The sequence below is a fragment of the Nerophis ophidion genome, linkage group LG06 (assembly GCF_033978795.1).
Source record: "Nerophis ophidion isolate RoL-2023_Sa linkage group LG06, RoL_Noph_v1.0, whole genome shotgun sequence".
NCBI lineage: Eukaryota > Metazoa > Chordata > Actinopteri > Syngnathiformes > Syngnathidae > Nerophis > Nerophis ophidion.
In genome coordinates this window covers 17,656,512-17,674,545 of record NC_084616.1, presented here as the reverse complement: position 1 = coordinate 17,674,545, position 18,034 = coordinate 17,656,512, and the positions used below count along the sequence as shown (strand labels likewise).

The 18,034-nt window shown below is 41.1% G+C and overlaps 2 protein-coding genes across 2 annotated transcripts in view; one reads left to right on the top strand and one right to left on the bottom strand.

Moving 5' to 3' along the window:
- The first annotated feature begins 454 nt into the window (after positions 1-454).
- On the top strand, positions 455-12,853 carry LOC133554310 (interferon regulatory factor 8-like). The gene is made up of 8 exons (XM_061902890.1): positions 455-695; positions 5,766-5,961; positions 6,037-6,107; positions 6,195-6,312; positions 10,082-10,186; positions 10,250-10,636; positions 11,918-12,036; positions 12,193-12,853. The coding sequence occupies exons 1-8, from the start codon at positions 519-521 to the stop codon at positions 12,241-12,243; spliced, it is 1,224 nt and encodes a 407-aa protein (XP_061758874.1). The 5' UTR covers positions 455-518; the 3' UTR covers positions 12,244-12,853.
- Positions 12,854-14,635: 1,782 nt separating this feature from the next.
- LOC133554309 (uncharacterized) overlaps positions 14,636-18,034 on the bottom strand; it is a 28,797-nt gene continuing 25,398 nt past the window's right edge. Inside the window, exon 6 of the mRNA XM_061902889.1 lies at positions 14,636-18,013. Coding sequence (XP_061758873.1) covers positions 17,561-18,013 — 453 coding nt within the window. The 3' untranslated portion in view covers positions 14,636-17,560. The remainder of the gene's footprint in view (positions 18,014-18,034) is intronic.

Below are 18,034 nucleotides of genomic sequence, written 5' to 3'. Positions count from 1 at the left end.
TGCACAGGAAGCCAGTATCATAGCTATCTACCGTATGTAACATATCATCATAGATACATACTGTATGTAACACATATATCATAGATATACTAATGATATATATATTGTTATGAACATATATCCATCGACAATGGAGTTGTCAATCTTCTTTCGAGGTAAAACGCCAGCAAAGTTTTGAAGTCACTTCTTATTGCGACTGCGCGCGCATCGGTGGTAAGTGTGCGCGCGCACTCTCGCATGGTTCCGACCCCAACATAACGTATATAGTTTAAGTTACTTATTACAAATGTTTTGTTCGATGTCACAAAAGAGTCACTAAAAATATGTTGGAGTCATTTAGAGAGTTGTTGTTGTTGTGTTGAAGTTGGGAAAAGGTCGAAATGAAACCCGGGGATCTCGCGAAAGGAAAGCGAAAGTAAAGGCGCGCTTTGCGTCACTTTCGCTTTCGCTCTCGTCGGAGGTGAGTTGAAGCTTCGCCACCTTACCTTCGCCGACCTCCCTGTGGCCGTGGAGGTGCGATGAAGATGGACGAGGGGTCCAAGAAGCACCTTAAGGAGTGGCTGCTGGCGCAGGTGGACTCAGGTGCGTTCCAGGGTCTGAGCTGGCACGACCCCGGCAAGACCATGTTCAGGATCCCCTGGAAGCACGCGGCCAAGAAGGACTACAAGCAGACAGAAGATGCCGCCCTCTTCAAGGTAGGCTTGCAAATATTCACACCTCAACTTTTCAACTTTTCAACATTCACACGATGAACAAAACTTCAACACGTTTTCGAAGCTTCCACGCGGTCACGTGGTGTCTCGCTGCAGGTAGATGGCCTAACTACAATCCTCACATGACGTCATTACTAACTTTTTATTCAGCGACAATAGTTTACAACATAAATGTTCACTTTTTCGGGAGGGGAGGGGGGGGGGGGGCTGCGATGAGGTGGCGACTTGTCCATGGTGTACGCCGACTTCCGCCCGATTGTAGCTGAGATAGGCACCAGCGCCCCCCACCCCCACCCCCGCTACCGCAAAGGGAATAAGCGGTAGAATGGATGGATGTTCACTTTTTGACCATGTTAGTAAATCACATGTCTACTAATAATTACACAAATATTAATTTTTTTCCATTTTGATGATGTTAATAAATCACATGTCGACTTATAATTACACAACTATTAATTTAATCTATTTTGCTGTTATTAATAAATCACATGTCGACTCATAATTACACAAATATTAATTGAATCTATTTTTAAGTTGTTAATAAATCACATGTTGACTTATAGTTACACAACTGTTCATTTCATCCGTTCTAATTATGTTAATAAATCACATGTCTAATTATAATTATACAAATAATAATTTTTATCCATTTTGATGTTGTTAATAAATCACATGCTGATTTATAATTACACAACTGTTAATTTAATCCGTTGTAATTATGTTAATAAATCACATGTCTAATTATAATTACACAAATGTAAATTTTTATCCATTTTGATGATGTTAAATAAATCACATGTCGACTTATAATTACACAACTATTAATTTGATCTATTTTGATGATGTTAATAAATCACATGTCTAATTATAATTACACAAATATAAATTTTTATCCATTTTGATGATGTTAATAAATCACATGTCGACTTATAATTACACAACTATTAATTTAATCTATTTTGATGATGTTAATAAATCACATGTCTAATTATAATTACACAAGTGTTTATTTCATCCGTTCTAATTATGTTAATAAATCCAATGTCGACTTATAATTACACACATATTCATTTCATCCATTTTGATGATGTTAATAAATCACATGTTGACTTACAATTACACAACTATTAATTTAATCTATTTTGATGTTGTTAATAAATCACATGTCGACTCATAATTACACAAATATTAATTGAATCTATTTTTATGTTGTTAATAAATCACATGTTGACTTATAATTACACAACTGTTAATTTCATCCGTTGTAATTATGTTAAAAAATCAAATGTCTAATTATAATTACACAAATATTAATTTTTATCCATTTTGATGATGTTAATAAATCACATGTCGACTTATAATTACACAACTATTAATTTAATCTATTTTGATGATGTTAATAAATCACATGTTGACTTATAATTACACAACTATTAATTTAATCTATTTTGATGATGTTAATAAATCACATGTCTAATTATAATTACACAAGTGTTTATTTCATCCGTTCTAATTATGTTAATAAATCACATGTCTAATTATAATTACACAAATGTAAATTTGTATCCATTTTGATGATGTTAAATAAATCACATGTCGACTTATAATTACACAACTGTTTATTTCATCCGTTCTAATTATTTTTAAAAATCACATGTCTAATTATAATAACACAAATATTAATTTTTATCCATTTTGATGATGTTAATAAATCACATGTCGACTTATTACTACACAACTATTAATTTAATCTATTTTGATGATGTTAATAAATCACATGTCTAATTATAATTACACAAGTGTTTATTTCATCCGTTCTAATCATGTTAATAAATCAAATGTCGACTTATAATTACACACATATTCATTTCATCCATTTTGATGATGTTAATAAATCAAATGTCGACTTTTAATTACACAACTTTTTATTTCATCCGTTGTAATTATGTTAATAATTCAAATGTCTACTTATGATTACACAACTATTTTTTAATTCATTTTGAAGATGTCAATAAATCACATGTCGACTTATAATTACACAAATATTCATTTCATATATTTTGATGATGTTAATGAATCACATGTTGACTTTGAATTAGACAAATATTAGTTTAATCCATTTTGAGGATGTTAAATAATCACATGTTGACTTATAATTACACAACTATTAATTTAATCTATTTTGATGATGTTAATAAATCACATGTCGACTTATAGTTACACAAATATTGATTTAATCTATTTTGATGACGTTAACAAATCACATGTCAACTTGTAATTACACAAATATTTATTTAATCTGTTCTAATTATGTTAATAAATCCATCCATCCATCCATTTTCTACCGCTTATTCCCTTTCGGGATCGCGGGGGGCGCTGGCGCCTATCTCAGCTACAATCAGGCGGAAAGCAGGGTACACCCTGGACAAGTCGCCACCTCATCGCAGATGTTAATAAATTACCTGTCTAATTATAATGACACAAATATACATTTTTATCCATTTTGATGATGTTAATAAATCACATGTCTACTAATAATTACACAAATATTCATTTAATCCGTTTTGATGATGTTAATAAATCAAACATTGACTTTTAATTACACAAAAAATTAGTTTCATCCATTTTGATGATGTTAATAAATCACATGTCAACTTATAATTACACAAATATTAATTTTATCCATTTTGATGATGTTAATACAACATATGTTGACCTTTAATTACACAAATATTATTTTCATCCGTTTTGATGACGTTAATAAATCACATGCATTCTTATAATTACACAAATAATCATTGAATCCATTTTGATGATGTTAATAAATCAAATGTTGACTTTTAATGAAACAAATATTAATTTCATCCATTTTGATGTTTGTAAATCACATGTTGATTTATAATTACACAAATAATTATTTCATCCATTTTGATGATGTTAATAAATCATATGTCTACTAATAATTACACAAATATCGACTTCATCCATTTTGATGATGTTAATAAATCAAATTTTGACTAATAATTACACAACTATTTATTTCATCCGATCTATTTATCTCAATAAATCGCCTGTCTACTTATAATTACACAAATATCAGTTTAATCCATTTTGATGATGTCAATAAACCACATGTCGACTAATATTTATGTCAATAAATCACATGTCGACTAATATTTATAACTGCAATAGTTTGAAAACTTTAAAAGAGGTGGCTGACTCTGATTACTCCCAATATAAATAGTATTTGTGTTCATTACAACAAAATGTGTTGACACAGTAGCCTGCTCACAGCCAGATTAGAGTTTCATGTGAAAATGTTGTAATATTCGGTTCACGATTTTTTTCCCACACTTAAACGTGCCAGCATATCAGAAAGGATATGAAAGACTTCAGCTCTTGTTCGATGACTCAATTTATTATTACAACCTAAAATGATGGCCGACATAAATAGTCCTTACAAATAAGAATATGAATATGAAGCCTCGATTGCATTGGTGAAAGATGTAACGTTTTGTTCTTGCCTCGATCTTTTTGACCTTGTGGGAATCAAATGTAGGCAGCACGATGCCTCAAAGGCGAGAAAGTTTAGGGTTCAATTCCCGGGCTCGGGATCTTTCTGTGCGGAGTTTGCATGTTCTCCCCGTGACTGCGTGGGTTCTCTCCATGTACTCCAACTCCCTCCTACCTCAAATGACATGCACCTGGGGTTAGGCCCCTCCCACTTCTAAAAACATGCACCTGGGGATAGGCCCCTCTTACCTCAAATGACATGCACCTGGGGATAGATTGATTGTCAACACTAAATTGTTCCTAGTGTGTGAATGTGAGTGTGAATGTTTTGTGTTTGTCTGTCTGTGTTGGCGTTGTTATGATGTGGACACTTGTCCAGGGTCTACTCCACCTTTGTTGTCCAGGGTGTACTCTGCCTTCCTTGTTCAGGGTGTACAACACCTTCCTTGTCCAGGGTGTACGTCAGCTTCCTTGTCCAGGGTGTACACCGCCTTCCTTGTCCCGGGTGAACACCGCCTTCCTTATCCAGTGTGTACCATGTCTTCCTTGACCAGGGTGTACACTGCTTTCCTTGTCTAGGGTGTAACTTGACTTCCTAGTCGAGAGTGTACGCCACCTTCCTTGTCCACAGTGTATTCAATGTACCCTGCCTTCATTGTCCAGGGAGTACCCTGACTTCTTCATCCAAGGTCTACCCTGAAATCATAGTCCAGGATGTACCCTGCCTTCCTTGTCCTGGGTGTACCCTTCCTTTCTTGTCCAGGGTGCACCCTGACTTCTTTATTCAGGTTCTACCCCGACTTCTTAGTCCAGGGTGTACCTTGACTTTTTTATCCAGGGTGTACCCTGCTTTCCTTAGCCATGGTGTACCCTGCCTTCCTTGTCCAGGGTGTACCCTGCTTTCCTTGGCCACGGTGTACGCTGCCTTCCTTGTCCAGGGTGTAATTTGACTTCCTAGTCGAGGGTGTACGCCACCTTCTTTGTCCAGGGTGTACAATGCCTTCCTTGTCCAGGGTGTACCCTGACTTCCTAGTCCAGGATGTACCGCACATTCCTTGTCCAGGGTGTACACTGACTTCCTAGTCCAGAGTGTACCCCAACTTCCTTGTCCAGGGTGTACCCTGACTTCTTTATCCAGGGTCTACACTGACTTCCTAGTCCACGGTGTAAACTACCTTCCTTGTCCAGGGTGTACCCTGACTTTTTTATTCAGGTTCTACCCTGACTTCCTAGTCCAGGGTGTACACTGCTTTCCTTGTCCACGGTGAACCCAGCCTTCCTTGTCCAGGGTGTACCCTGAGTTCTTCATCCAAGGTCTACCCTGAATTCTTAGTCCAGGGTGTACCCAACATTCCTTGTCCAGGGTGTACCCTGACTTCCGCCCGAGTGCAGCTGGGATAGGTTCCCCCTGCGTCCCTGAGTCCTAGTCTAGACCGCCCACACTGTTCATGGCGTGGTGTGTGGATCTTGGTAACATTGTTGGTCCACTCCAAGAATCCACTGAAATAATGGGAGTCATTGCTGGCGGACATATTTCAGGCCTGGGCTTTGCACAAAGGCAAACACCGGGAGGGACAGGATCGGGCCAACCCCAGCGTGTGGAAGACTCGCCTGCGATGTGCACTCAACAAGAGCACAGACTTCCAGGTGGTGCCGGAACTCTGCCAGCAGGACGTCTCGGAGCCTTATAAGGTCTACCGCATCCGGCAAGGCCCTGGACCAGCTGGTCAGACCGGTAAAGACAGGAAGAATCCTTGGACGAAAATATGTTTGACATGCGGGCTTAACTACATCTGCTGGTGCTCCACAGAGTCTGCACAGACTAAATACAGCACCCGAGCTGAGGAATCGCCAAAGAACCCTGCTTGTCCAGAATCCCAGGTCAGGAAAAGCAAGGCAGTGGTTTCTGTGCATCAAAAATGATGATTGTGCCATCCGCCTCGTTTTTTTTGTGTTTGTTTTCCAAAGCGATCATTTCAAGTCCGCAAAGAAAGAGAAGGAGGAAAAGAAGGAGAAGGAGAAGAAGAAGAAGAAGAAGAAGAAGAAGAAGAAGAAGAAAGAGATGGAGGAGGAGGAGAAGAACCAGGTAAGCGCTGCAAACACAAGCATGGGTTCTTCTTTGATAGCTAACTTTCATTATTGGTTAGGTGTCCACTGAAGAGGTTTAATGGGTGGTTAGGTGATGACATGTTACCATGGTGACGTGGCATCCACTGAAGTGATGACATGTTGCCATGGTGACGTGGCATCCACTGAAGTGATTACATGTTGCCATGGTGACGTGGCGTCCATTAAAGTGATGACATGTTACCACGGTGATGTGGCATCCATTAAATTAATGCCTTGTCACCATGGTGACTAGGCATCCTCTAAAGTGATGCCATGTCGCCATGGTAACATGGCATTCACTAAAGTGATGACATGTTACCATTGTGACGTAGCATACACCAAAGTGATAACATGTTACCATGGTGACGTGGCATCCACTAAAGTGAGGACATATTACCATGGTGCCGTGGCGTCCCCTAATGTGCTGTTATGTTACCATGGTGACGTTGCATCCAATAATGTGCTGTTATGTTACCATGGTGACGTTGCATCCAATAATGTGCTGTTTTGTTACCATGGTGATGTGGCATCCACTAAAGTGATGATGACAAGTAAAAATGGTGACGTGGCATCCAGTATAGTGATTATATGTTACCATAGTGACGTAGTGACCACTAAAGTGATAATATGTTGCCATGGTGACGTGGTGACCACTAAAGCGATAACATGTTGCCATGGTGACGTGGCATCCATGAAAGTGATAACATGTTACCATGGTGACGTGGTGACCACTAAAGCGATAACATGTTGCCATGGTGACGTGGCATCCACTTAAGTGATGCCATGTTGCCATGGTGACGAGGCATCCACTTAAGTGATGCCATGTTGCTATGGTGACGAGGCATCCACTTAAGTGATGCCATGTTGCCATGGTGATGTGGCATTCACTAAAGTGATGACATGTCGCCATGGTGACGTGGCATCCATCGAAGTGATGACATGTTACCATGGTGACGTGGCATCCACTAAAGTGATGATGACATGTTAAAATGATGACGTGGTGTCCAGTATAGTGATTACATGTTACCATAGTGACGTAGTGACCACTAAAGTGATAATATGTTGCCATGGTGACGAGGCATCTATGAAAGTGATTATATGTTACCATGGTGACGTGGCATCCACTAAAGTGATGATGACATGTTAAAATGATGACGTGGCGTCCAGTATAGTGATTACATGTTACCATAGTGACGTAGTGACCACTAAAGTGATAATATGTTGCCATGGTGACGAGGCATCTATGAAAGTGATGATATGTTACCATGGTGACGTGGCATCCACTAAAGTGATAACATGTTACCATGGGGACGTGGTGACCACTAAAGCGATGACATGTTACCATGGTGACGTAGCATCCAATAAAGTGATAACATGTTACTATGGTGACCACTGAAATGATGACATGTTGCCATTGTGACGTGGCATCCACTAATGTAGTGCAATGTTGCCATGGTGATGCGGCATACACTAAAGTGAGGACATGTTACCATGGTGACTTGAGGTCTACTAAAGTGATGCCATGTTACCATGGTGACGTGGCATCCACTAAAGCAAGGGTAGGGAACCTATGGCTCTAGAGCCAGTTGTGGTTCTTTTGATGACTGCATTTGGCTCTCAGATAAATTTTAGCTGAAATTATTTAACAGGATAAGTAATTAATAATCCCGCGGGTAATCGCAGTGTTAAAATAAAGTTCAAAATATAAAACATTCTCATGCATTTTAATTCATATGTCCGTTTCCTACCGCACCTGTTCAAGAAGTCGTATTTACGGTAAGATGTATTTTATTCATTATTGTTTAGCTTCAGAATAACAATGTTATTAAAAAGAATGAGGGACTTATTATACTCTTGACAATGTTGGTCCTACTTAAAAATGCACGCATTTAGTTGTATTCAGTGTTAAAAAATATATTATATAGCTTTCACGGAAATACATTTTTAAATATTTGGCATTTATGGCTCTCTCAGCCAAAAAGGGTTTCCGACCCCTGCACTAAAGTAATGACATGTTGCCATGGTGACGTGGCATCCATTAAAGTGATGACATGTTACCATGGTCACGTGGCATCCACTAAAGTAATGACATGTTGCCATGGTGATGTGGCATCCATTAAAGTGATGACATGTTACCATGGTCACGTGGCATCCACTAAAGTAATGACATGTTGCCATGGTGATGTGGCATCCACTCAAGTAATGACATGTTACCATGGTGATGTGGCATCTATTAAAGTGATGCCTTGTTAACATGGTGACATGGCATCCACTAAAGTGATGCTATGTTACCATGGTGATGTGGCATCCATTAAAGTGATGCCTTGTTAACATGGTGACTAGGCATCCACTAAAGGGATGCCATGTTGTTATGGGGACGTGGCATCCACCAAAGTGATGACATGTTACCATGGTGATGTGGCATCCATTAAAGTGATGCCTTGTAAACATGGTGACTAGGCATCCACCAAAGTGATGACATGTTACCATGGTGATGGGGCATCTATGAAAGTGATGACATGTTGCCATGGTGACATGTTGCCATGGTGAGTGGCATTCACTAAACAGATGACATGTTGCCATGGTGACGTGGCATCCACTAAAGTGATGACAGGTTATATCCACTTAAGTGATGACATGTTACCATGGTGACGTGGCATCCACTAAAGTGATGACAGGTTATATCCACTTAAGTGATGACATGTTACCATGGTGACGTGGCATCCACTAAAGTGATGACAGGTTATATCCACTTAAGTGATGACATGTTACCATGGTGACGTGGAATCCACTAAAGTGTTGACATGTTGCCAAAGTGATGTGGCATCCACCAAAGTGATGACATGTTACCATGGTGATGTGACATCTACTAAAGTGATGACATGTTGCCATAGTGATGTGGCATCTACTAAAGTGATGACATGTTACCATGGTAACATGGCATTCACTAAAGTGATGACATGTTGCCATGGTGACGTGACATCCACTAAAGTGATGACATGTTACCAAAGTAATGTGGTGACCTTAAAGTGATGACAGGTTACCATGGTGATGTGGCATCCACTTAAGTGATGACATGTTACCAAAGTAATGTGGTGACCTTAAAGTGATTACATGTTACCATGGTGATGTGGCATCCACTTAAGTGATGACATGTTACCATGGTGACGTGGAATCCACTAAAGTGTTGACATGTTGCCAAAGTGATGTGACATCTACTAAAGTGATGACATGTTGCCATAGTGATGTGGCATCTACTAAAGTGATGACATGTTACCATGGTAACATGGCATTCACTAAAGTGATGACATGTTGCCATGGTGACGTGGCATCCACTAAAGTGATGCCATGTTACCAAAGTAATGTGGTGACCTTAAAGTGATGACAGGTTACCATGGTGATGTGGCGACCTTAAAGTGATGACATGTTACCATGATGATGTGACATCCACTAAATGATGACATGTTGCCATGGTGACGTGGCATCCACTAAAGTGATGACATGTTGCCATGGGGATGTGGCATCCACTAAAGTGATGACATGTTGCCATGGTGACTAGGCATCCACTAATGGGTTACCATGGTTACTAGGCACCCACTAAAGTGATGTAATGTTGTTATGGTGACGTGGCATCCACTACATTGATGACATGTTACCATGGTGACGTGGCATCCACTAAAGTGATGCCATGGTCCAAGCTTCACTTGGACAGGTGCTGACTACTCCTGACTTCCACTGTGCCCTAGACGCGCCGATAAGGGACCACGTGTATTGTGAGCGGACTGGGAAAAACGTTCCCCCTCAGCACTTTGATCCCCTGACCCTCTGCAGCTCCATCCACAACATAGCAAGTAAGTCAGGCCAGACCCAGGCCGGCGAGATAAAACCCGCTCATCACATGTTGTTTTTTGCAGATTTCACCATGCGGGTGACCTTCTCGTACCAGGGCCGCACGGTGCTGGTGAGCACCACCACCAGTCCGGACGGCTGCTTCATCCTGCAGGGCCGGGGGCCGGTAGCGAGTGAGCGTATTTACGGGCCCTGCACGCCACAGCAGATTTCCTTTCCGCCCTCGAGCTCCTTACACATGTCGGCGCTCACCCTGGAAGCCATCAATCGCCTCCTCTGCCACCTGGAGAGGGGTGTGCTCCTATGGGTGGCCCCCGAAGGGGTGTTCATCAAGCGCTTCTGCCAGGGCAGGGTGTACTGGAGCGGTCCCTCGGCCCCGCACACCGATCGGCCCAACAAACTAGACCGGGAGAAGACCTTCAAATTGCTTGACAACTCAACGTTTCTCAAAGGTAAAGGAACTTTACCTGGGTCACAAAAACCTGTACAATACAGTGGGGCAAACAAGTATTTAGTCAGCCACTGATTGTGCAAGTTCTCCCACTTAAAATGATGACAGAGGTCTGTCATTTTCATCATAGGTACACTTCAACTGTGAGAGACAGAATGTGAAAAAAAAATTCATATTGTAGGAATTTTAAAGAATTTATTTGTAAATTATGGTGGAAATTAAGTATTTGGTCAACCATTGAAAGCTTTCACTGATGGAAGGAGGTTTTGGCTCAAAATTTCACAATTCATTCTTTCCTTAATACGGATCAATCATCCTGTCCCCCTAGCAGAAAAACAGCCCCAAAGCATGATGTTTCCACCCCCATGCTTCACAGTAGGTATGGTGTTCTTGGGATGCAACTCAGTATTCTTCTTCCTCCATACACGACGAGTTGAGTTTATACCAACTGCCCACATGACATGCTCCCATGTGCTCTCTGGCAAATGTCAGACGGGCCTGGACATGCACTGGCTTAAGCAGGGGGACACATCTGGCACTGCAGGATTTGATTCCCTATCGGCGTAGTGTGTTACTGATGGTAACCTTTGTTACTTTGGTCCCAGCTCTCTGCAAGTCATTCACCAGGTCCCCCGTGTTGTTCTGGGATTTTTGCTCACCGTTCTCATGATCATTTTGACCCCATGGGATGAAATCTTGCATGGAGCCCCAGATCGAGGGAGATTATCAGTGGTTTTGTATGTCTTCCATTTTCTGATATTTGCTCCCACAGTGTATTTTTTCACACCAAGCTGCTTGCCTATTGTAGATTCACTCTTCCCAGTCTGGTGCAGGTCTACAATTCTTTTCCTGGTGTCCTTCGACATCTCTCCGGTCTTGGCCATAGTGGAATTTGGAGTCTGACTGTTTGAGGCTGTGGACAGGTGTGTTTTATACAGATAATGAGTTCAAACAAGTGCCATTAATACAGGTAACGAGTGGCGGACCAAAGAGCTTCTTAAAGAAGAAGTTACAGGTCCGTGAGAGCCAGAGCTCTTCCTTGTTTGAAGTGACCAAATACCTATTTTCTACCATAATTTACAAATAAATTCTTTAAAATTCCTAGAATGTGAATTCCTGGATTTTTTTTTTCACATTCTGTCTCTCACAGTTGAAGTGTACCTATGATGAAAATTACAGACTTCTGTCATCATTTTAAGTGGGAGAACTTGCACAATCGGTGGCTGACTAAATACTTTTTTGCACCCCTGTATTTGAATAATCTGAAACATTCTTTATGCAGATCTTCAGCGCTTTTTGCAAGGAAAGGGAACGCCGCCTCTTTACAGCATAGAACTGTGCTTCGGAGAGGAGTACCCGGACCCGACCACCCCTAAATCCCAAAAGCTGGTCATGGTGCAGGTGACTGACACTTCTTGACATCACGTTCAGACTTTTGTAGTACCGTCCTAAACCAGTAGAGGTCACTGCATTGTTGATCAAGCCCAACTTGCAGTGAGTTGTAGTACCTTCAAAAACCAGTAGAGGTCACTGCAGTGTTGATTGTGCCCGACACAGGTGGTTCCCATGTTTGCAGTGGATCTGCTGGAGAGGCTCGACTCGGACTAAACCAAGAACAAAATTGACAGTCCTGTCCTGGGTAAAACTGAGAAGATTAATCCTGTCGTGAACCAGCAAAATTATTATTATTATTATCATTATTATTTAAAACACAGACAAAACTGCTTGTAACTCCCGGTAGGAATGTCGGAGAGACATGAAACAAAAAAACCTCTATGTAGGTCTCACTTAGACCTACATTTTAATAATGACATCCTTCAACAAAAATTAACAGGAAGTTGGCAAAAAACCCTTTAAAACAAAATGTTCCTAACAAATGTCATTTTTGCCAGTGTGTCGATGTTAAGATATTTAGCTGAGTTGGTAAGTTTATCTGTTTGCTAATAGTAGCTACTATCCATCCATCTTCTAACACTTATCCGGGTTTGGGTCACGGGGGCAGCAGCCAAAGCGGTCCCGTCCATCGCTGCTTGCAGCTTTAATTATTATTATTATTATTATTATTATTAAAAATTTCCTCCTTTACCTGCCACGGAAAACAGCAAAGAGCAGAATTGTGTTAGGGAAAATAATTGTGAATGTTTTTGTATGAGAGATGTATCATTTTTCAGTACAAAGTCATGTCGTCATCCTGTCTAAATAATATCTGGTTGAAATATTTGGGGTTTCCTTTTCTTTGTCGTGGTGAAACACATTCAAAACCATGCAGCTAAAGGAATGACAAATTGACATACAAACCGAAAACAATGATTTGCAAATCTTTTTCAACTTATATTCAATTGAATAGACTGCAAAGACAAGATATGTAATGTTCCAACTGAAAAAATATGAACTCATTTGGAATTTAATGCCTGCAACAAGTTTCAAAAAAGCTGGCACAAGTGGCAAAAAAGACTGAGAACGTTGAGGAATGCTCATCAAACACTTATTTGGAACATCCCGCAGGTGAACAGGCTAATTGGGAACAGGTGGGTGTCATGATTGTGTATAAAAGCAGCTTCCGTGAAATGCTCAGTCAATCACAAACAAGGTTGGGGTGAGGGTTACTACTTTGTCAACAAACGCATAAGCGAATTGTCCAACAGAGCTATTGCAAGGAATTTAGGGATTTCACCATCTACGGTCCATGATATCATCAAAAGATTCATAGAATCTGGAGAAATCAGTGCATGTAAGTGGCAAGGCTGTGACCTTCGATCCCTCAGTCGATACTGCATTAAAAACTGACATCAGTGTGTAAAGAACATCGCCACATGGGCTCGGGAACACTTCGAAAACCAGTGTTATTAATCAATCAATCAATCAATGTTTACTTATATAGCCCTAAAACATTAGTGTCTCAAAGGGCTGCACAAACCACTACAACATCCTCGGTAGGCCCACATAAAGGCAAGGAAAACTCACACCCAGTGGGTCGTCGGTGACAATGATGACCCAGTGGGACGTCTGTGACAATGATGACTATGAGAACCTTGGAGAGGACGATTAACTACAGTTGGTCGCTACATTCGAAAGTGCAAGTTAAAACTCTACTATCCAAACCCAAAGCCATATATAAACAACACCCAGAAACTCCGCCGCTTCACTGGGCCCGAGCTCATCTAAGATGTACTGATGCAAAGTGGAAAAGTGTTTCTGTGGTCTGACGATTCCACATTTCAAATTGTTTTTGGACACTTGTGTCCCCCAGAACAAAGAGGAAAAGAACCATCCGGACTGTTTAGAGGTGCAAAGTTCGAAAGTCAGCATCTGTGATGGTATGGGTGTGTATTAGTGCCCAAGGCATGGGTAACTTACACATCTGTGAAGGCACCATTAATACAAAAGATAAATACAGGTCTTGGAGCAACATATGTTGCAATCCAAGCAACGGTATCATGGACGCCCCTGCTTATTTTAGCAAGACAACGCCAAGCCAAGTTACAACAGCGTCGCTTCATTGTAAAAGAGTGCGGGTACTAGACTGGCCTGCCTGTAGTCCAGACATGTCCCCCATTTTAAAATGTGTGGTGCATTATAAAGCCTAAAATATGACAACGGAGACCCCAGACTGTTGAACAACTTAAGTTTTACATCAAGCAAGAATGGGAAATAATTCCACTTTAAAAATGTGTCTCCTCAGTTCCCAAACGTTTACTGAGTGTTGTTAAAAGAAAAGGTGATGTAACACAGCGGTGAACATGCCCTTTCCCAACTACTTTGGCAGTTAATTATTATTTGCAAAAAAAAAAAAAAAAAAAAAGTTTATGAGTTTGAACATCAGATATCTTGTCTTTGTAGTGCATTCAATTGAATATGGGTTGAAAAGGATTTGCAAATCATTGTATTCCGTTTATATTTACATCTAACACAATTTCCCAACTCATATGGAAACGGGGTTTGTATTACAAGGTGCCCAACGTTGTGAATAAATCGGCAGTGATCAAAACATTCGCCGAGCTTCTTCTTCTCCGTTTATTTCTAGCGAACATCATATAACAGTTTCACCATCTTTAAAAAAAATACATTTTGCAGCTATGACATTAAGAAGGAATAATGAACATGTACGTTTCGTCCAAAAACTAAAGTGAAAGAGTGCTGAATCAGAGGAGTTTTACCCGTATCGGAGTTATATACTTACATCACGTCCCCTGCTTTCAGACGTATACAGTACGCAACAATACAACAGTACAGTACAAAAGCACAAAGCATTCCTGTTCCAACGTGTCATTAGCACCATTACTCTTCACCTTCGCCGCCACCATTCAGCTTTTTATGGAAGTGCACCGTAGAACGCGTCTGTGCGCGTGGGCGCTTTTCATTAGTGTTCTCCCGTTCTCAGAGATAATGTTAAGAACATATCGGAAAGTAATGCTTGGACAAAAAGCTCCTTGAAGGTGAGGAGATTAACAACGGCGAGGAGCTGCCTGCACGCTTACATTCGTCTCGCCTGACAAGAAATTCAGAAGCAAGAAACAAAGAAGACCCAACAAAATGCATGACGTCTGTTTAGCATACTCTCTGTACAAATGTAACATATTGAGTCCACTTTTCTTCAGACTACTTTTACGACTGATTAAAATCCAAACCCTGCAGAACGCACTGTCGGTAAAAATGTGTGTGTGTGTGTGTGTGTGTGTGTGTGTGTGTGTGTGTGTGTGTGTGTGTGTGTGTGTGTGTGTGTGTGTGCGTGTGTGTGTTCTTGTATTTCTACCCTTTTTGAGACAAAAAGAAAAGTTCCGAACTTATGAGGACCGGTGGACAAGTTAGGACCAGAATCATGGTCCCAATACCGAAAACCAGTGCATCTCTGTGTATCTTAAATCTGAGGTGATATCATTTAAATATATATTTTTTTCCAAGTTCAGGGTTGTCTCCTACGATGTCTAGGAAGGGTGGTCCTAAAGAGGTAGGCATTTTTCGGAAGTCCCCAGAATGTAAGAAATACAAGAATGTGTGTGCGTGTGTGTGTGTGTGTGTGCGTGTGTGTGTGTGTGTGTGTGTTCTTGTATTTCTACCCTTCTTGAGACGTCAACAATGAAAAGTTCCGAACATATGAGGACCGGTGAAAAAGTTAGGACCGGAATCATGGTCTCAATACGGAAAACCAGTGCATCTCTGTGTATCTCAAATCTGAGGTGATATCATTTAAATAGATTTTTTTTCCAAGTTCAGGGTTATCTCCTACGATGTCTGGGAAGGGTGGTCCTAAAGAGGTAAGCATTTTTCGGATGTCTCCAGAATGTAAGAAATACAAGAATGTGTGTGTGTGTGTGTGTGTGTGTGTGTGTGTGTGTGTGTGTGTGTGTTTGTGTGTGTGTTCTTGTATTTCTACCCTTCTTGAGACATCAACAAGGAACAGTTCCGACCATATGAGGACCGGGGAACAAGTTAGGACAGGAATCATGGTCCCAATACGGAAAATCATTGCATATGTGTGTATCTTAACTCTGAGGTGATATCATTTAAATAGATTTTTTTTATAAGTTCAGGTTTGTCTCCTACGATGTCTGGGAAGGGTGGTCCTAAAGAGGTAGGCATTTTTCGGAAGTCCCCAGAATGTAAGAAATACAAGAATGTGTGTGCGTGCGGGTGTGTGTGTGTGTGTTATTTGTGTGTGTGTGTGTGTGTTCTTGTATTTCTACCCTTCTTGAGACGTCAACAATGAAAAGTTCCGAACATATGAGGACCGGTGAACAAGTTAGGACATAATTCATGGTCCCGATATATAAATACTAGAGTCTGTGAACATTGCTCCAAAGTTAGGATTTTTTTTGTGATTTAATTTGCATACAAAAGTAAACATTGACAGGTGCAAAGGCAGCAATATATGATAAGACGAGACGAAAGCTAAAGACGGACCTCCCTATTCATCCCCGAAAAAAACAGCCAGGTGAACAGCTGATTTTATGACTTACGGTACTGTCGCAAGACAACCCGCCTCCCATATGAGACCATAGGATGAAGAAATGCACTACGGTACTAAGACTATGGTGGCCATTAACAGTTAGCTTCTACAGGTGGGTTGCCAAAAGTCCGGCACATCTGTGGTCCGTGACTTGTTTGTCATTTGCCTTAAGCACATTACAAAAAACAAAAAATAGAGATATCATTTACACCCCCTGGTGGTGAAATCTATCAAAATGAGGGTGCCCCCAAAAAGGAGGGATTTTTCAAATTGACTGTGTGTCGCTTTTAAAAGTGCTCCCCCTCTGGTCAACATATGAAATAACAAGTGTGTGTACAAATTTGAAGTGCTTCCCCTCTGGACAACATATGAAATAACAAGTGTGTGTAAGGAATTGAATTGCACCCACTTTGGCCAAAATTGATTAAAAACAAATAAAATAAATATGTAAATAAAGACATATTGTTGTGAATACAAATCTTTATATATCTAGAAAAGGTGGTCCTAAAGAGGGAGGTATTTTTCAGAGGTCTCAAGAAGGTAACAAATACAAGAATGTGTGTGTGTGTGTGTGTGTGTGTGTGTGTGTGTGTTTGTGTGTATGTGTGTGTGTGTGTGTGTTACATAAAGACAGTGAACACGCACCAGTGCTTGATTGTCATACTAATTCCAGCCCTTCACTGCTCAGGACAGGAAAGGTAAGGGAAAGAGGAAAGCAAATCGAAGGGAAAGGAAAGGCAAAAAAAAAAGAAAGCAAAGAAAAAGGAAAAAGGGAAGGAAGTGAAAGCAAAAAAGATTAAGAAAGAGGAAATGAAAGGAAAGGAAAGCAAAGAAAAGGAAAGAGGTGCAACAAGTAGACAAGTTTAGGCCCTAGGCCAGCAAAGTGAACACCCGTAATTTTTGATTTTTGTTCTATTGCAACCCTGCGACCGTAGTGGGCCCCACAGAACCGTGGAGCGTACACACGTCTGCAAGTTTCTACTGCCACTTCATCAGCTTGGAGCCTTGAGGTAAATCCATGAGGCGTTTGTCGGTTCCTGTCGAGGGAAGAACGTCAGGTGCTGACCAGCGCCGTTTCCGAGGGCGCGTGGGCTCCTGAGTCTGGGGTTCTGCAGCCCGAGCATTCTTTGGCCCTATAGTGGGCAGGTGTAGGGTTAAAGGGGGTGGAGGGGGAGGAGGCGGCATCTTCTCCCTGTGCCAACTGCAAGGTCCTCCCACTGCAGCCCTGGTCAGGGGGTGTGCGCGTGGGACTCTGGACGAATGTGTCCGGTGGAGTTGCTTGGGTGTCGGGGTGAGAGCAAGGCAAACATCTCCCTCTGTGAGCTGACGACAGGAAAGGCCATAGAGCTCTGCGGTTCTCTGGGGGCAACAAGAGGACCAGCCGTGGTCCTGCACAAAAAATGGATACTCCACCAAGACTTTCAGTAACTCCTGGATGAAAGCAGAAAAGGG

Excerpts from the sequence above, each read along its gene's own strand:
- LOC133554310 (XM_061902890.1), top strand. The coding sequence starts at position 519 with ATGAAGATGGACGAGGGGTCCAAGAAGCACCTTAAGGAGTGGCTGCTG. Across the intron at positions 5,962-6,036 it reads TGGACCAGCTGGTCAGACCG|AGTCTGCACAGACTAAATAC; the intron begins GTAAAGACAGGA and ends GGTGCTCCACAG. Across the intron at positions 10,187-10,249 it reads CTCCATCCACAACATAGCAA|ATTTCACCATGCGGGTGACC; the intron begins GTAAGTCAGGCC and ends TGTTTTTTGCAG.